The 15,139-nt window shown below is 40.7% G+C and overlaps 1 protein-coding gene across 6 annotated transcripts in view; it reads left to right on the plus strand.

Moving 5' to 3' along the window:
- Window positions 1-14,911, plus strand: part of rad18 (RAD18 E3 ubiquitin protein ligase) — a 70,224-nt gene extending 55,313 nt beyond the window's left edge. For 4 of the 6 annotated variants that reach the window (XM_090205687.1, XM_021569200.3, XM_036950355.2 and 1 more), the window contains one exon: window positions 14,562-14,911. In XM_090205687.1, coding sequence (XP_090061813.1) covers window positions 14,562-14,661 — 100 coding nt within the window. In that variant the 3' untranslated portion in view covers window positions 14,662-14,911. Of the gene's footprint in view, window positions 1-8,365; window positions 8,960-14,561 lie in introns of those variants that run through there. The other 2 variants (XM_090205688.1, XM_090205690.1) reach the window with 1 other exon arrangement.
- The last annotated feature ends 228 nt before the right edge of the window (window positions 14,912-15,139 follow it).

The following is a 15,139-nucleotide window of genomic DNA, read 5'->3' on the forward strand; positions in this document are numbered from 1 at the left end:
TGTTTTCCTTGCTTCAAAGTAGCCTAAGCAAATTGGACCATATCCGTGGAGGCAATTGTTTTTACAAAGACTTCCAAATGCCATTGAAACCAGTACCCTATTTTTCTCATGTTCTGTTGGTTTTCAACTTCCTTTAGTTGTCTGTTGGCCAAATGTACATTGGCATGTAGCCTGCTGCCTTGTGCACATTGCAGCGATAATAACGTTAATAAATAATATCTTATCAACATTTTAAGCTAAACTTTCTGATCTGTTGCATCAGATTCATTGCTTTAAAAACATTTTTATGCAGGCCTCTACTGGTTGTATGAATTTGGGATATATCTCCCCACACTGTCCCAGAGTCTGTTTGGGCTATTTCTTTCTCAACAAACTGACCAACTTTTCTACTATGGGGGATAGTAGATTTAATGAAATTGTCAGAATTATATAGCCCAATTAGCCTACTCCTGTCTATGCAGAAATACATTTAAAAAATGCTCAACTTAATTGAGGGAACAATTTGCACCAACCGAGAGCATCAGTGTGCACTGCATATTCACTCTTTATTATTGTTTGGTCATTGCCACCTCCAGTTTAAATGGACGTCATATTCTATTTGTGTCTCCCCTTCTCGTAGGCCACTTACAGTGTGTATGGACAATGCCGTTTTTTTTATTGATTTGTTTGTCAGCAGAGTAGGCTACCCTGTCATTTTTCACATTCAAATAGATTCTGCTGTCTCCAGTCATATACTGTAAAGTGAAACTCACGCAGCATCTATGTATAGGCTAGTGATTATGCTCTTCCTTAATCATCTTGTTGGCTGAAGGAAAGTAAATGTGGACAGTTATTCTAACATCGACTTGCATGTTCTCTTAAAATGAATGACCATAATCTAAATGGGATTTCTGTCATTCTGAGCACCGTGTGTGGACGCCCTAATCAGGTTACTCACCCAATGTATTTGGATCCGATTCAATTTAAGTGCTGCTGGTCAGATGTCCGCCGCCATGTTTTCATAACGGAAATCCTGACACTTTGTCACATCACATGAGATTTGACAGGAGCTCTGCCGTGACGATGCCTGCCAAGGATCCTCCCATTCATAATGCACGTTTGTTGCCACAAAACCAAGTGGCTATTTATTTTGCAGACGTTACATAGTGGAGTTTCCATGAGCTGCGGTCACATCTCCCTTTAAACCTCATCATACCCATTCTTTCCACGATCAGGAGTACTGAAGTGTGTCTTCCTGACATTTTACTTTCTGCACAGACCTGCTTGTCTCCCAAATGTGACACTACTTTTAAATGAATACCCTCAAGAGTGGGAGGAAAGTTATTTAAGAAAACAGCACCTAACTGACAATGGAGCGTCTATTGAATGACTTTTCCCAGTTGGTGCCCGTGCTAATGTAATGATTTCCCATGAATGGACTTGGGAAAATTAGACATTTACGTTAAGTCCCAGATATATAGCGCTGGGCATTCCCTTGTCCTCAAAACAGCTATGGAACCTGGTCCATGTCACGTGAATGCTTGTTGTACAATCAGTGTGCAGAAGCGCTCTAGTAGTTTTTGGACAGCCCTCTCATTGCCAGGTGTTCATGGTGCTGCTGTTTGTCAACGCTCGAGGATGGCAAGTACAAGTCGAGGATGGCAAGTACAAGTCTGAGAGTTGACTCTGAAGGGAACAACTCTCATATGGAGAACCAATTATAGCATGTTAATAATTGATTGAATTTACATAGCACTTTTCTGCTAGCTGAGGTACTTAAAGCGCTTTACATAGAAGGGCAGGGTTTTCTAAACTCTGTCCTTGTCCCCAGCTGAATCAGCTGTGTAGTGTTAGGTCAAAAACCAAAACATGCACCCCTTGGGAAACTTACCTCATCCAATGTGTAGCACCCACCTGGGTGATGCACAGCAACGATTTTCGTGGCAGAATTCTTACCATAGATCAACTTGATAAGTGATATACAGTGCCTTGCGAAAGTATTCGGCCCCCTTGAACTTTGCGACCTTTTGCCACATTTCAGGTTTCAAACATAAAGATATAAAACTGTATTTTTTTGTGAAGAATCAACAACAAGTGGGACACAATCATGAAGTGGAACGACATTTATTGGATATTTCAAACCTATTTCAAACCTCCAACCTCACTGAGCTCGAGCTGTTTTGCAAGGAGGAATGGGAAAAAAATGTCAGTCTCTCGATGTGCAAAACTGATAGAGAAATACCCCAAGCGACTTACAGCTGTAATCGCAGCAAAAGGTGGCGCTACAAAGTATTAACTTAAGGGGGCTGAATAATTTTGCACGCCCAATTTTTAGGTTTTTGATTTGTTAAAAAAGTTTGAAATATCCAATAAATGTTGTTCCACTTCATAATTGTGTCCCGCTTGTTGTTGATTCGTCACAAAAAAATACAGTTTTATATCTTTATGTTTGAAGCCTGAAATGTGGCAAAAGGTCGCAAAGTTCAAGGGGGCCGAATACTTAAGCAAGGCACTGTATGCCTATTGCATGGCCATTTAGCAATTACACCAGGGTTAATAATCTTATGATAAGTGCCAAGCGTTTTTTAATGACCACAGAGAGTCAGGACACCCATCTAGCACCCATCCAAAAGACGGCACCCTATGCAAGGCAATGTCCCCTTCACTGCCCTCGGATCGCCTTAGACCAGAGTGACGAGTGCCCTCTACTGGCCTCCCAACACCACTTCCAGAAGCATCTGGTCTCCCATCCAGGGACTGACCAGGACCAAACCTGCTTAGCTTCAGAGGCAAGCCAGCAGTGGGATGCAGGGTGGTATGCTGCTGGCATGTAAAGCCTGTGCCTTACTTGGTGTGTGCATTGTGCACGCTAGTTAGGCTGTCATCATTTGAAGCTTTTCTGTTTGTGTGCTTCCCCTTGCCTCTTTAATGTAGGAGAACAAAGGGTCGTTCGCATTCAGTCACCTTAATGGGAGCCAACTGGAATATCAAACATGGTAGGGCAATAAATTGGACTCCTCTCTTGTTGTGTCTCTGTCATTGTGTTTGGGGATAATCAAGGTCACACTCTTCATCTCTGTCTCGATGACCTTTCAGTGATGTCTATGGCTGCCACCGTACGCTCCTGATGTCATTCCTCCTCTGCTGGGCTGAATACACAGCCTCACATCTCTGCTCTATATACAGCCATTCACAACTCCCCCTGAGAGCTGGAGCTGGGAACAACTGGTGAACTCATGAGCAGGAAGCCATGATTTAGTTCTTAATTGTAAAGTAATGATTGCAAGACAGGGAGAGTTTCCCTCTGAAAGCATGTAAAAGTCTTATCTGTAACCTTTGGTTTTGTCAGAAATGTGTGGCCCAGATGGTATCGGTTATCCAGTTATGCATTAGGGGGCGCTATTAAAATTTTTGGATGAAAAACGTTCCCGTTTTAAACGAGATATTTTGTCACGAAAAGATGCTCGACTATGCATATAATTGACAGCTTTGGAAAGAAAACACTGACGTTTCCAAAACTGCAAAGATATTGTCTGTGAGTGCCACAGAACTGATGTTACAGGCGAAACCCAGATAAAAATCCAACCAGGAAGTGCCGCATTTTTTTAAACCGCCTCATGCCAATGACTCCTTATATGGCTGTGAATGAGCTACGAATGAGCTTACGTTTTCCACGTATTCCCCAAGGTGTCTACAGCATTGTGACGTCTTATTAGGCATTTCCATTGAAGAATGGCCGTAAGGGACCATATATAGCATGTGGTCACATGGTGTCTCCCGCAGAAAATCTCGCGTAAAATTCTGAGGTAGCCATTTTTCCAATCGCTTCTTATGAGAAACCAATTGCCTCGACGGATATATTATCAAATATATATGTTAAAAACACCTTGAGGATGGATCCTAAACAACGTTTGCCATGTTTCTGTCGATATTATGGAGCAAATTTTGAAAAAAGTTTGGCGTTATAGTTGCAGCATTTTCCGGTTGATTTCTCAGCCAAGCATGATGAAGAAACGGGAGCTATTTCGCCTACAAAAATAATATTTTTGGAAAAAAGGAACATTTGCTATCTAACTGGGAGTCTCCTGAGTGAAAGCATCCGAAGTTCTTCAAAGGTAAATTATTTAATTTGGTCGCTTTTCTTATTTTCGTGAAAATGTTGCCTGCTGCCAGCAGAGCTAGCATAGCATTATGCCATGATAAACTTACACAAATGCTTGTCTAGCGTTGGCTGTAACGCATATTTTGAAAATCTGAGATGACAGTGTTGTTAACAAAAGGCTAAGCTTGTGTTTGAATATATTTATTTCATTTGCGATTTTCATGAATAGGAAAAGCATATAAGTCCGCTGCGTCATGCAAATTCGTTTGAGGCTATGATTACGCTCCCGGATCCGGGATTGCTCGTCGCAAGAGGTTTTAATAATCAACATAGCGATAAAACCACTTAAACTGGTACAACACTTCCACTAACAGTTGGCACAAATACAACATATTTTAGACCATGCCCCCAAATATGCTAATGGCTCCCACCAACATTTCAAAGTGCAGTGAAAGTAAGTTAAACAACAAGTCATTTTACACATTTTGGGAGGAAAAAACAAATGCGCTCTAAAGTATTGTTCACATTGGAAGTTTAATGCGACTCAAATCCACTCTAATCAGTTCTTTTTCCTGCAATATAAACCGCCAAAAAGCACATGGAATCGGGGATTTCAAGCCACATTTCAAACCACTTTTGGGAATGTGCTAGAAAGCTAAACGGCTACCTAGCTAACTAGTTGACTACTGTGGCTAGCCAAAAAGGACTTGTTTTGAAAGTTGGATCGTCTTATCCTTTGAGGCTTTAACCCTTGTGTGGTGTTTATGTTTGTGTTATTTATCCAATGTTCACGGGTCTGATGGACCAACAACATTATTGGGTTTTTAAAACAATACAGCCATAACAGCTTACGTAAAAATACTTCATTCTTAGATGTTGACCTATATTAATTACAAGCAATATAGACAGCATACATGGTTAATAGTTGCCATTTACCTCTGCTGGATCATATTTATCAATAAAAGCGCAATTTTTTTGTGGTGAACAGAAATATATTATAATCAAGACATGGATGGAATAAATCATGTTTATCTTGAACAAATATAAAAGAAACAAGGTTTTTATCACTATTGATGCTTATTGCTTTGAACTGAACAAATTGGAAGAAAAATTTTTTACATACAGAATTTTATGGAAATTATAAATTAACCCCATTGAACACAAATTAAGGCAGGTCTACACACCACATGAGGGACAGAGTTTTACTGTGTGTGTTCCAAATGTATTTCTTGCACTTGATGAATGTGTTCTGTGTCTTCCTGTCCTTCTTGGGTCCACACACATCACAGCGCTTCTTTTTTCTCTCTCTCTCTTAGGGATCATCTTTAATATTGTATCAACGTAATTGTCTGCATCATTTCCAATATTTCCCATATATTTTGGGGGTAAATATACATTAACATTCAAAAGTTTGGGGTCACTTAGAAATGTCCTTGTTTTTGAAAGAAAAGCACATTTTTGTCCATTAAAATAACATCAAATTGATCAGAAATACAGTGTAGACATTGTTAATGTGGTAACTGACTATTGTATCTGGAAATGGCTGGTCTTTAATGGAATATCTACATAGGCGTACAGAGGCCCATTATCAGCAACCATCACTCCTGTGTTAGCTAATCCAAGGCTAATTGATCATTAGAAAACCCTTTTGCAATTATGTTAGCACAGCTGAAAACTGTTGTCCTGATTAAAAAAGCAATATAACTGGCCTTCTTTAGACTACTTGAGTATCTGGAGCATCAGCATTTGTGGGTTCGATTACAGGCTTAAAATGGCCAGAAACAAAGACCTTTCTTCTGAAACTCGTCAGTCTATTCTTGTTCTGAGAAATGAAGGCTATTCCATGCGAGAAATTGCCAAGAAACTGAAAATCTCGTACAACGCTGTGTACTACTCCCTTCACAGAACAGTGCAAACTGGTTCTAACCAGAATAGAAAGAGGAGTGGGAGGTCCCGTTGCGCAACTGAGCAAAAGGACAAGTACATTAGAGTGTCTAGTTTGAGAAACAGATGCCTCACAAGTCCTCAACTGGCAGCTTCATCAAATAGTACCCGCAAAACACCAGTCTCAACATCAATGGTGAAGAGGCGACACTTGGATGCTGGCCTTCTAGGCAGAGTTGCAAAGAAAAAGACAGATCTCAGACTGGCCAATAAAAAGAGAAGATTAAGATGGGCGAAAGAACACAGACACTGGACAGAGGAACTCTGCCTAGAAGGCCAGCATCCCAGTGTCGCCTCTTCACTGTTGATGTTGAGACTGGTGTTTATCATAATTTGGTTTTAAGCCAGAGAGGTTAGAAAAAGTTTCTAGATCCTCTATGAGGCTGTGGAGGGATTCTACTTGTGGATTTAAAAGAAAACATGAATCATCAGCTTACAATGACACCTTTGTTTTTAAGGCATGGATTTCTAATCCTTTAATATTATTGTTGGATCTAATTGTAACAGCTAACATGTCGATGCCAATAATAAATAGTTATAGTGCCTATAATGGACCACCTTGTTTTACTCCTCTTGACAGTTTAAAACTTTCTGAAATGCAGCCATTATTTACTATTTTACACCTAGGGTTACTATACATAACTTTAACCCATTTTATAAGAGATTCTCTAAAATTGAAATATTCCAGGCATTTAAATATAAACCCCAGTCATACTTTATCAAAAGCCTTCTCAAAGTCCGCTATGAAAAAAAGGCCTGGTTTCCCAGATATTTATAGTGTTCTATTGTTTCCAGTATTTGTCTTATATTATCTCCAATGTATCGTCCATGTATAAAACCTGTCTGATTAGGATGAATAATATCTGACAAAACCTTTTTAATTCTATGCGCTAAGCATTAAGCTAGAATTTTTGCATCACATCGCTTCTTGTTTCTACTGGCTGTAATCCAGAATGATGAAAACATTTAGTTCTGGAATTTTACTAACATCTCATTCACATATATAGTTACAGCAGGCCAAGGTAGGAGACTCAGACACACACATGCAACAACATCACTCACACTTACTTGTTGTTGGTTCTGTGGGTTGAGTGGATGGGGCACCAGCATCCTTCTCTTGAATCATCCTCACGATGACTGCAGAAGCTGAGGTCCTTGGGATATGTTGCCTCCCCTGGATTTGAGGTCTGGAGCTTCTCTCTGTTCCAATATGGGTTCATTGCCATCCAGATGACAAACGAGATGTCGAAGAATACCACAAGTGGCCAGCGTAGGTTTCTTCTTTTGCCACCATCTTGTCTAAATTGTCCACCTCTGCTTTTGTGGCATTGAAATCATAATGGATTACTGTTTTTTTTATGTTCCTGGACACAGATGAACCCATCCCTATGCAGCGTACTCATAAGTACCACATTTTTGCCTTTCTTTGGCACGTAGGACACTAGGGACGTGTCGGCCGTGAAGACAAACCTAGAGGAATTGATAGGCCGGTTACGTGTATTCAACAGCTGAGGTAGGAGCTCTGGCTTGTTTTTTTTGTACTGTTCCTACCATCGTCAGCTTCCTCTTGAGGAGCTCCTGTCCCAGCTTGTGCAAAGTAATTAAGTTATCATGTGATGTTGTGGGCACTTGGGTCCCTGTGTCACATTCAGGCAAACCTCATCCCTTGGTTCTTCTCAGGGACTCCTCCTTCTGACTTCCCTGTAAACACTTGCCTGTTCCACACATATGATTATGATTAAGCAGCATCACAGGCAGCCCAGATCTTGATTCCATATTTTGCGGTATGTACTGCCTGAAGGGGCAGCGGACCCTAAAAAGCATAAGATGCTCATCAACAGTAACGTTGGGCCCAGGGTTGTAAAACAGGGGAAGGCGGTCCACCCACTTGTCCCACACTGATTGCAGCTAGCTTGTCTCTCTGCCGCCGAGCTGGTCTGGTGTCTCATTTATCGAAGCAGATAATCCTGGAAATAATGTGGAAGGTTTCCAGAGACATTGTGCACGGAAAAGTTATCTGCCAGTTTCTGCATCCCACAGGGATTCTGTGGATTCCCTATTTGGATCTGAAAACACCAGCAAGGGTAAAAACCCAAAGTTTGCACACAAAAAAGCATGCCTTGCCTCCAAATTAGTGCAGTCCAGAATAATTTACTGGATGGTGTCTGGGATGAACAGTTAAAAATAATACTTTATGTCCTGCCCATGAGTAACCGCCATTCGTGTTTTTCTCTGGTTTCATCTTTATCACATTGGCGGCCATGCAGGGTGGCTCATTCCTTCGTCAAGAAGACCATTCAATTTCACAATTTTTTGACATACATATTTCTCCTCCTGCAGGCTGCAGGCTGCTGATGAGCTGGTTGCTGATGGGCTGGTCCTGGGGCTGGCTTGAGGGTCAATCTCATCCTCTTCTTCCAAGTCACTGTCAGACTCCGAATTGATAGAGACATGATCCTCATACACAGAAAATTCTTCATCTTCCAAAGTGGAAGAGACTCCTTCCACACTAGCTTCTCTCTCTGTAAAACATATTTCTATGTCCCTCTGAGCAGAGGTTATTTTTGCCATACTGATCGATTGTGGTAAGGAGCCACACATGCAAAACTATTTATTTGTTGTGTCCCTCCCCCCCTCATTTTTCTTTTTACAATGTATCAAAATAATGTATTGTAATAACATTGTGCAGGTTCACGCAAAACATTGTTTAATTTCATACACTACAAAGGGTAAAGAGTGCCAGAAAAGCGGGAGACAGGCAGGGAGACAGACAGACAGGTTATTGGTGCTATGTTGAAATAGCAGGCCCAGGGGGGAGTGAAGGCACACAGCAAACCTTTTTGTTAATATTTTATTTGTTTTCACCCACACACACACTTTTCCACACTTTTATTTCCATCTGGTCCAGGGTAATAAAAAGAATGATGGAGGCTACTGTGTTCTTGGCGTCCTTCAATGCTGCAGATATTTTTTGGTACCCTTCACTGTAAACTGTGGGACCTTATATAGGTGTGTGTGCCTTTCCAAATCATGTTCAATCAATTGAATTTACCACAGGTGGACTCCGATCAAGTTGTAGAAAAAATCTCATGGATGATCAGTGGAAAATGGATGCACCTGAGCTCAATTTTGATTCTAATAACAAAGGGTACGAATACTTCTGTAAATAAGGTATTTCAGATTTTTGGAAACAGTTCTAGAAACCTGTTTTCGCTTTGTATTATGGGTTATTGTGTGTAGATTGATGAGGAAAAATGTGTATTTAATACATTTCAGAATAACAAAATGTGGAAAAGGGGAAGGGGTCTAAATGCTTTCCGAATGCAATGTAGTTTTGAGTGTGTGTATCTGTCTAGACAGTTTTTCCACCAAACAAAAGTGTGCGGTTGCTGTGACCTAAATGGCATAACGGATTCAATTTCAGCAGGGCTTTTTTATGGATTGTGAGTTAAGTATCATTGTCAGACATCAACGTGGTATACGAGGGTACCCACGGTGCTGCATCCAACTCTGAACACATGTAGAGCTATGCCACCCCTTTATATTTATCTGAGCCACTCTGGCTGCATTTACAGGCAGCCAAATTGTGACATTTGTTTAACTAATTGTAAATAGAGCCAATGTGAAAGTAACTGGTGTGATTGTTCAAAAGACCAAATAGTGGAAAAAATATCAGAATTGGGTTGCAACTGATTTTGCTCTATGACGCTCATAAGTTACACAAGTTGTTAGAAGGTAATGGGTTCTTCTACATAGAAAATCATAGGAAATCCCAGGACATCAAATCAAATTTTATTTGTCACATACACATGGTTAGCAGATGTTAATGCGAGCGTAGCAAAATGCTTGTGCTTCTAGTTCCGACAATGCAGTAATAACCAACAAGTAATCTAGCTAACAATTCCAAAACTACTACCTTATAGACACAAGTGGAAGAGGATAAAGAATATGTACATAAAGATATATGAATGAGTGATGGTACAGAGCAGCATAGGCAAGATACAGTAGATGGTATTGAGTGCAGTATATACATATAAGATGAGTATGTAAACAAAGTGGCATAGTTAGTGGCTAGTGATACATGTATTACATAAAGATGCAGTAGATGATATAGAGTACAGTATATACAGTGCCTTGCGAAAGTTTTCGGCCCCCTTGAACTTTGCGACCTTTTGCCACATTTCAGGCTTCAAACATAAAGATATAAAACTGTATTTTTTTGTGAAGAATCAACAACAAGTGGGACACAATCATGAAGTGGAACGACATTTATTGGATATTTCAAACTTTTTTAACAAATCAAAAACTGAAAAATTGGGCGTGCAAAATTATTCAGCCCCTTCACTTTCAGTGCAGCAAACTCTCTCCAGAAGTTCAGTGAGGATCTCTGAATGATCCAATGTTGACCTAAATGACTAATGATGATAAATACAATCCACCTGTGTGTAATCAAGTCTCCGTATAAATGCACCTGCACTGTGATAGTCTCAGAGGTCCGTTAAAAGCGCAGAGAGCATCATGAAGAACAAGGAACACACCAGGCAGGTCCGAGATACTGTTGTGAAGAAGTTTAAAGCCGGATTTGGATACAAAAAGATTTCCCAAGCTTTAAACATCCCAAGGAGCACTGTGCAAGCGATAATATTGAAATGGAAGGAGTATCAGACCACTGCAAATCTACCAAGACCTGGCCGTCCCTCTAAACTTTCAGCTCATACAAGGAGAAGACTGATCAGAGATGCAGCCAAGAGGCCCATGATCACTCTGGATGAACTACAGAGATCTACAGCTGAGGTGGGAGACTCTGTCCATAGGACAACAATCAGTCGTATATTGCACAAATCTGGCCTTTATGGAAGAGTGGCAAGAAGAAAGCCATTTCTTAAAGATATCCATAAAAAGTGTTGTTTAAAGTTTGCCACAAGCCACCTGGGAGACACACCAAACATGTGGAAGAAGGTGCTCTGGTCAGATGAAACCAAAATTGAACTTTTTGGCAACATTGCAAAATGTTATGTTTGGAGTAAACAGCTCATCACCCTGAACACACCATCCCCACTGTCAAACATGGTGGTGGCAGCATCATGGTTTGGGCCTGCTTTTCTTCAGCAGGGACAGGGAAGATGGTTAAAATTGATGGGAAGATGGATGGAGCCAAATACAGGACCATTCTGGAAGAAAACCTGATGGAGTCTGCAAAAGACCTGAGACTGGGACGGAGATTTGTCTTCCAACAAGACAATGATCCAAAACATAAAGCAAAATCTACAATGGAATGGTTCAAAAATAAACATATCCAGGTGTTAGAATGGCCAAGTCAAAGTCCAGACCTGAATCCAATCGAGAATCTGTGGAAAGAACTGAAAACTGCTGTTCACAAATGCTCTCCATCCAACCTCACTGAGCTCGAGCTGTTTTGCAAGGAGGAATGGGGAAAAATTCAGTCTCTCGATGTGCAAAACTGATAGAGACATACCCCAAGCGACTTACAGCTGTAATCGCAGCAAAAGGTGGCGCTACAAAGTATTAACTTAAGGGGGCTAATAATTTTGCACGCATAGCTCTGGGTGATAATTATCTGTGTGACTTGTTGGCCATGCGCTAACCGAGGTAGAGTGAACCGCAGGTCACAGAGCATTCTTCTATTCTGCTCCACTCATTTCCCTATGTCTCAGCGCTATTCTGATGTTTCTTCATTTCTTTCTTTTTATTTGCAGGGATTTCTGTGTATTGTTTTGTATTAGGTATTACTGCACTGTTTGAGCTGGAAACATCTGCAAAATATGTGTTCGTGACCAATGCAATTTGATTTAATTTGACTTATCCAGTCTATTCAGGTTATTCCACATGAAACAGATGGTGGAAAATGATTTGGGCAGATTAACCTTTCTAGCGCAGGCGTTCTGCGAGCGGAACCCCTCGACAACATTCCGCTGAGAAGGCAGCGCGCGAAATTCAAAAATATTTTTTGAAATATGTAACTTTCACATATTAACAAGTCCAATACAGCAAATGAAAGAAACTTCTTGTTAATCTACCCATCATGCCCGATTTAAAAAATGCTTTACAGTGAAAGCACAACATATAATTATGTTAGATCACCGCCAAGTCAAAAAAACACAGCCATTTTTCCAGCCAAAGATAGGAGTCACAAAAAGCAGAAATATAGATAAAATTAATCACTAACCTTTGATGATCTTCATCAGATGACACTCATAGGACATCATGTTACACAATACTTGTATGTTTTGTTCAATAATGTGCATATTTATATCCAAAAATCTCAGTTTACATTGGCGCTTTACGTGCAGTAATGTTTTGATTCCAAAACATCCGGTGATTTTGCAGAAATACTCATAATAAACATTGATAAAAGTGTTCTCACAGAATTAAAGATAGACTTCTCCTTAATGCAACCGCTGTGTCAGATTTCAAAAAAACTTTATGGAAAAAGCATAATCTGAGAACGGCGCTCAGAACCCAATCCAGCCAGAGAAATATCCTCCATTTTGGAGTCAACAGAAGTTAGAAATAACACTATAAATATTCACTTACCTTTGATGATCTTCATCAGAAGGCACTCCCAGGAATCCCAGTTCGACAATAAATTACTGATTTGTTCCATAAAGTCCATCATTTATGTCCAAATAGCCTCTTGTTGTCAGCGTGTTCATCCCAGTAATCCATCTTCATGAGGCGCGAGCACTTCGTCCAGGCGACAACTCGAAAAGTTCCGTTACAGGTCGTAGAAACAAGCCAAACGATGTATGGAATCAATCGTTAGGATGTTTTTAACATAAAACCTCAATAATGTTCCAACCGGAGAATTCCTTTGTCTGAAGAAAAGCACTGGAACAAGAGCTAAATCTGCCGGGAGTGCGCGTCACGAGCCTGAGACACTCTGCCAGACCACTGACTCAAACAGGTCTCATGAGCCCCTCCTTTATAGTAGAATCCTCATTCAAGTTTCTAAAGATGGTTGACATTTAGTGGAAGCCTTAGGAAGTGCAACTTGACACCATAGACACTGTATTCGGTAGGCCAAGCTTTGAAAAACTACAAACCTCAGATATCCCACTTCCTGGTTGGATTTTTCTCAGGTTTTCGCCTGCCATATGAGTTATGTTATACTCACAGACATCATTCAAACAGTTTTAGAAACTTCAGAGTGTTTTCTATCCAATACTAATAATAATAAGCATATATTAGCATCTGGGACAGAGTAGGAGGCAGTTCACTCTGGGCACGCTATTCCTCCAAATGTGAAAATGCTGGCCCCTATCCCAAAAAGGTTTTAACAACCCGAAAACCTGTTTACCCCTTGGTGTTAATTAATTGTGGGAAAAAAGAAATCAGGGAGAAGAACATATGACTACTTCTCAGGATTCTGTGCGTCGCACTGGCGATAAGCAGTAGAGGGAACAGAGAGGGAGAAAGGTTGGAAAGTTCAGGAGAAAGCATTCTCTGGGATTTTATCATTTCAGAGAGGAAATCAGCAGACCGTGGAAGGTCAGGTGGGGCATTTCATTCAGAGCTAGAGCACAGATAAGTCTTTCAAAATGACGATTAAGGCAGCCCTCTGCACCTCTCTGATTCAGAGGGGTTGGGTGTAAATGTGGAAGACAGATTTCAGTTGAAGGCATTCAGTTGTACAACTGACTAGGTATCCCCCTTTCCCCAAAAGCCTTTTGTTTCAGACTACTATTTCCTTTGATGTCATGGATAAAGTCAATTCCTTGTGTCAACATTTCCAAAATAACACTTCAGTCACCCCACTGGGGATTACTGGCCTAGATACTAGGAGAACGACCTGAAGGGCCACCATAGCTCTTCTTGAGACTATGCCCTTTGACCTGCAGCACCCTGCCAGGCCAATGCTCTACATGTTGTGATATCTTACATGTACCCCACAGTGCAGAGCGGTCGGTGACCTGCTGCCCCCTGCAGAGACCTAACCTCCACATGTTGACCTTCTGTCTGTGTTAGTGGGCATGTGGCCACAGAGGAATGTGAGCGGAGAACAGAGCAGGGAGAAATCCTTTATGTTATAAGCCTTATGCTGTGACAGTGGACAGTAGATTAGGACCTGTACTGCATCCAGACCACCATGCCTCACACTTCAACATATCTGTACCAATTCCCTGGAAACACACTGTTGTCAAGGAGTGTTTTATTCTAGCTATATCATTAGTGGGGATACCATTTAGGGATGGGAGACATAACCTAAATGTTCTACTATTATTTCCCCCCCCCCCCCCCATGCATGCAGAGATGGCTATGCTGTAACTATCTGTGGTAGAGCAGCCCTGGGTGTGATTTGGTCAGGGCTGTATAGGGAACAGCCACATAAGACAGGACTCATCAGTGCAAACAAAGACACCTTTTGCTGCCCATTTGTCTGTGAGAGAATTGTTCCATAGAAGTCATGAATTGTCATTTTTTCTAATAATGTGATTTGGTCTTTCTGCTCCATTAATCTGGGGCTTGATACATGACCAAAAGCCCCAGACTCACTTATGAGAATTTCTCTCTCCAGAGTTTCAGAGAACGCCTCGAGTGGGAAGCGGGCTTTCTGCTCCAGGGAGGAAGACTCTGCTCTGCCCTTTGTCGTGGGAAAACGAGCACGGAAAACCTGAGGAGGAATGCTGGGAAGAGAACAGGAAAGATCTGAGCTGAACTCTGTTAAACGCCTTTACTTTTCTTTAAGCACATTTTCAGGATATGGCAAGTTATGCAATATATTTTATACATATGTGTCTTTTTCTAAGTATTGATATCTTTATAGGAAATTACATTTTTTTTCATGGACTAGTCACTAATTGTTCTTGACATGTACTGTCAAGTGTACATATTAACTTTGTAATAAATATTTCACATTTTACAGTACTTTTTAGTTGTGTCACGTGTATATTGACCAACTGGTCATCAAATTCTTGACAATTTTTAAATTCTTGACAATGTCAGTTTAGCATATTAAACACATGGAAATTATATAATTGGATCTCTATGATTCCTTATGATTCAACATGTCTATTATTCCACAATCCAATAACAACCTGCCAATCATCCCATAGTTCTCCCCTCACTTAGCAGTCACCGCTTTAGAATTAAGTA

Source organism: Oncorhynchus mykiss, chromosome 17 (assembly GCF_057628025.1).
Source record: "Oncorhynchus mykiss isolate SJ-2025 chromosome 17, ASM5762802v1, whole genome shotgun sequence".
In the NCBI taxonomy this organism is placed as follows: Eukaryota; Metazoa; Chordata; class Actinopteri; order Salmoniformes; family Salmonidae; genus Oncorhynchus; species Oncorhynchus mykiss.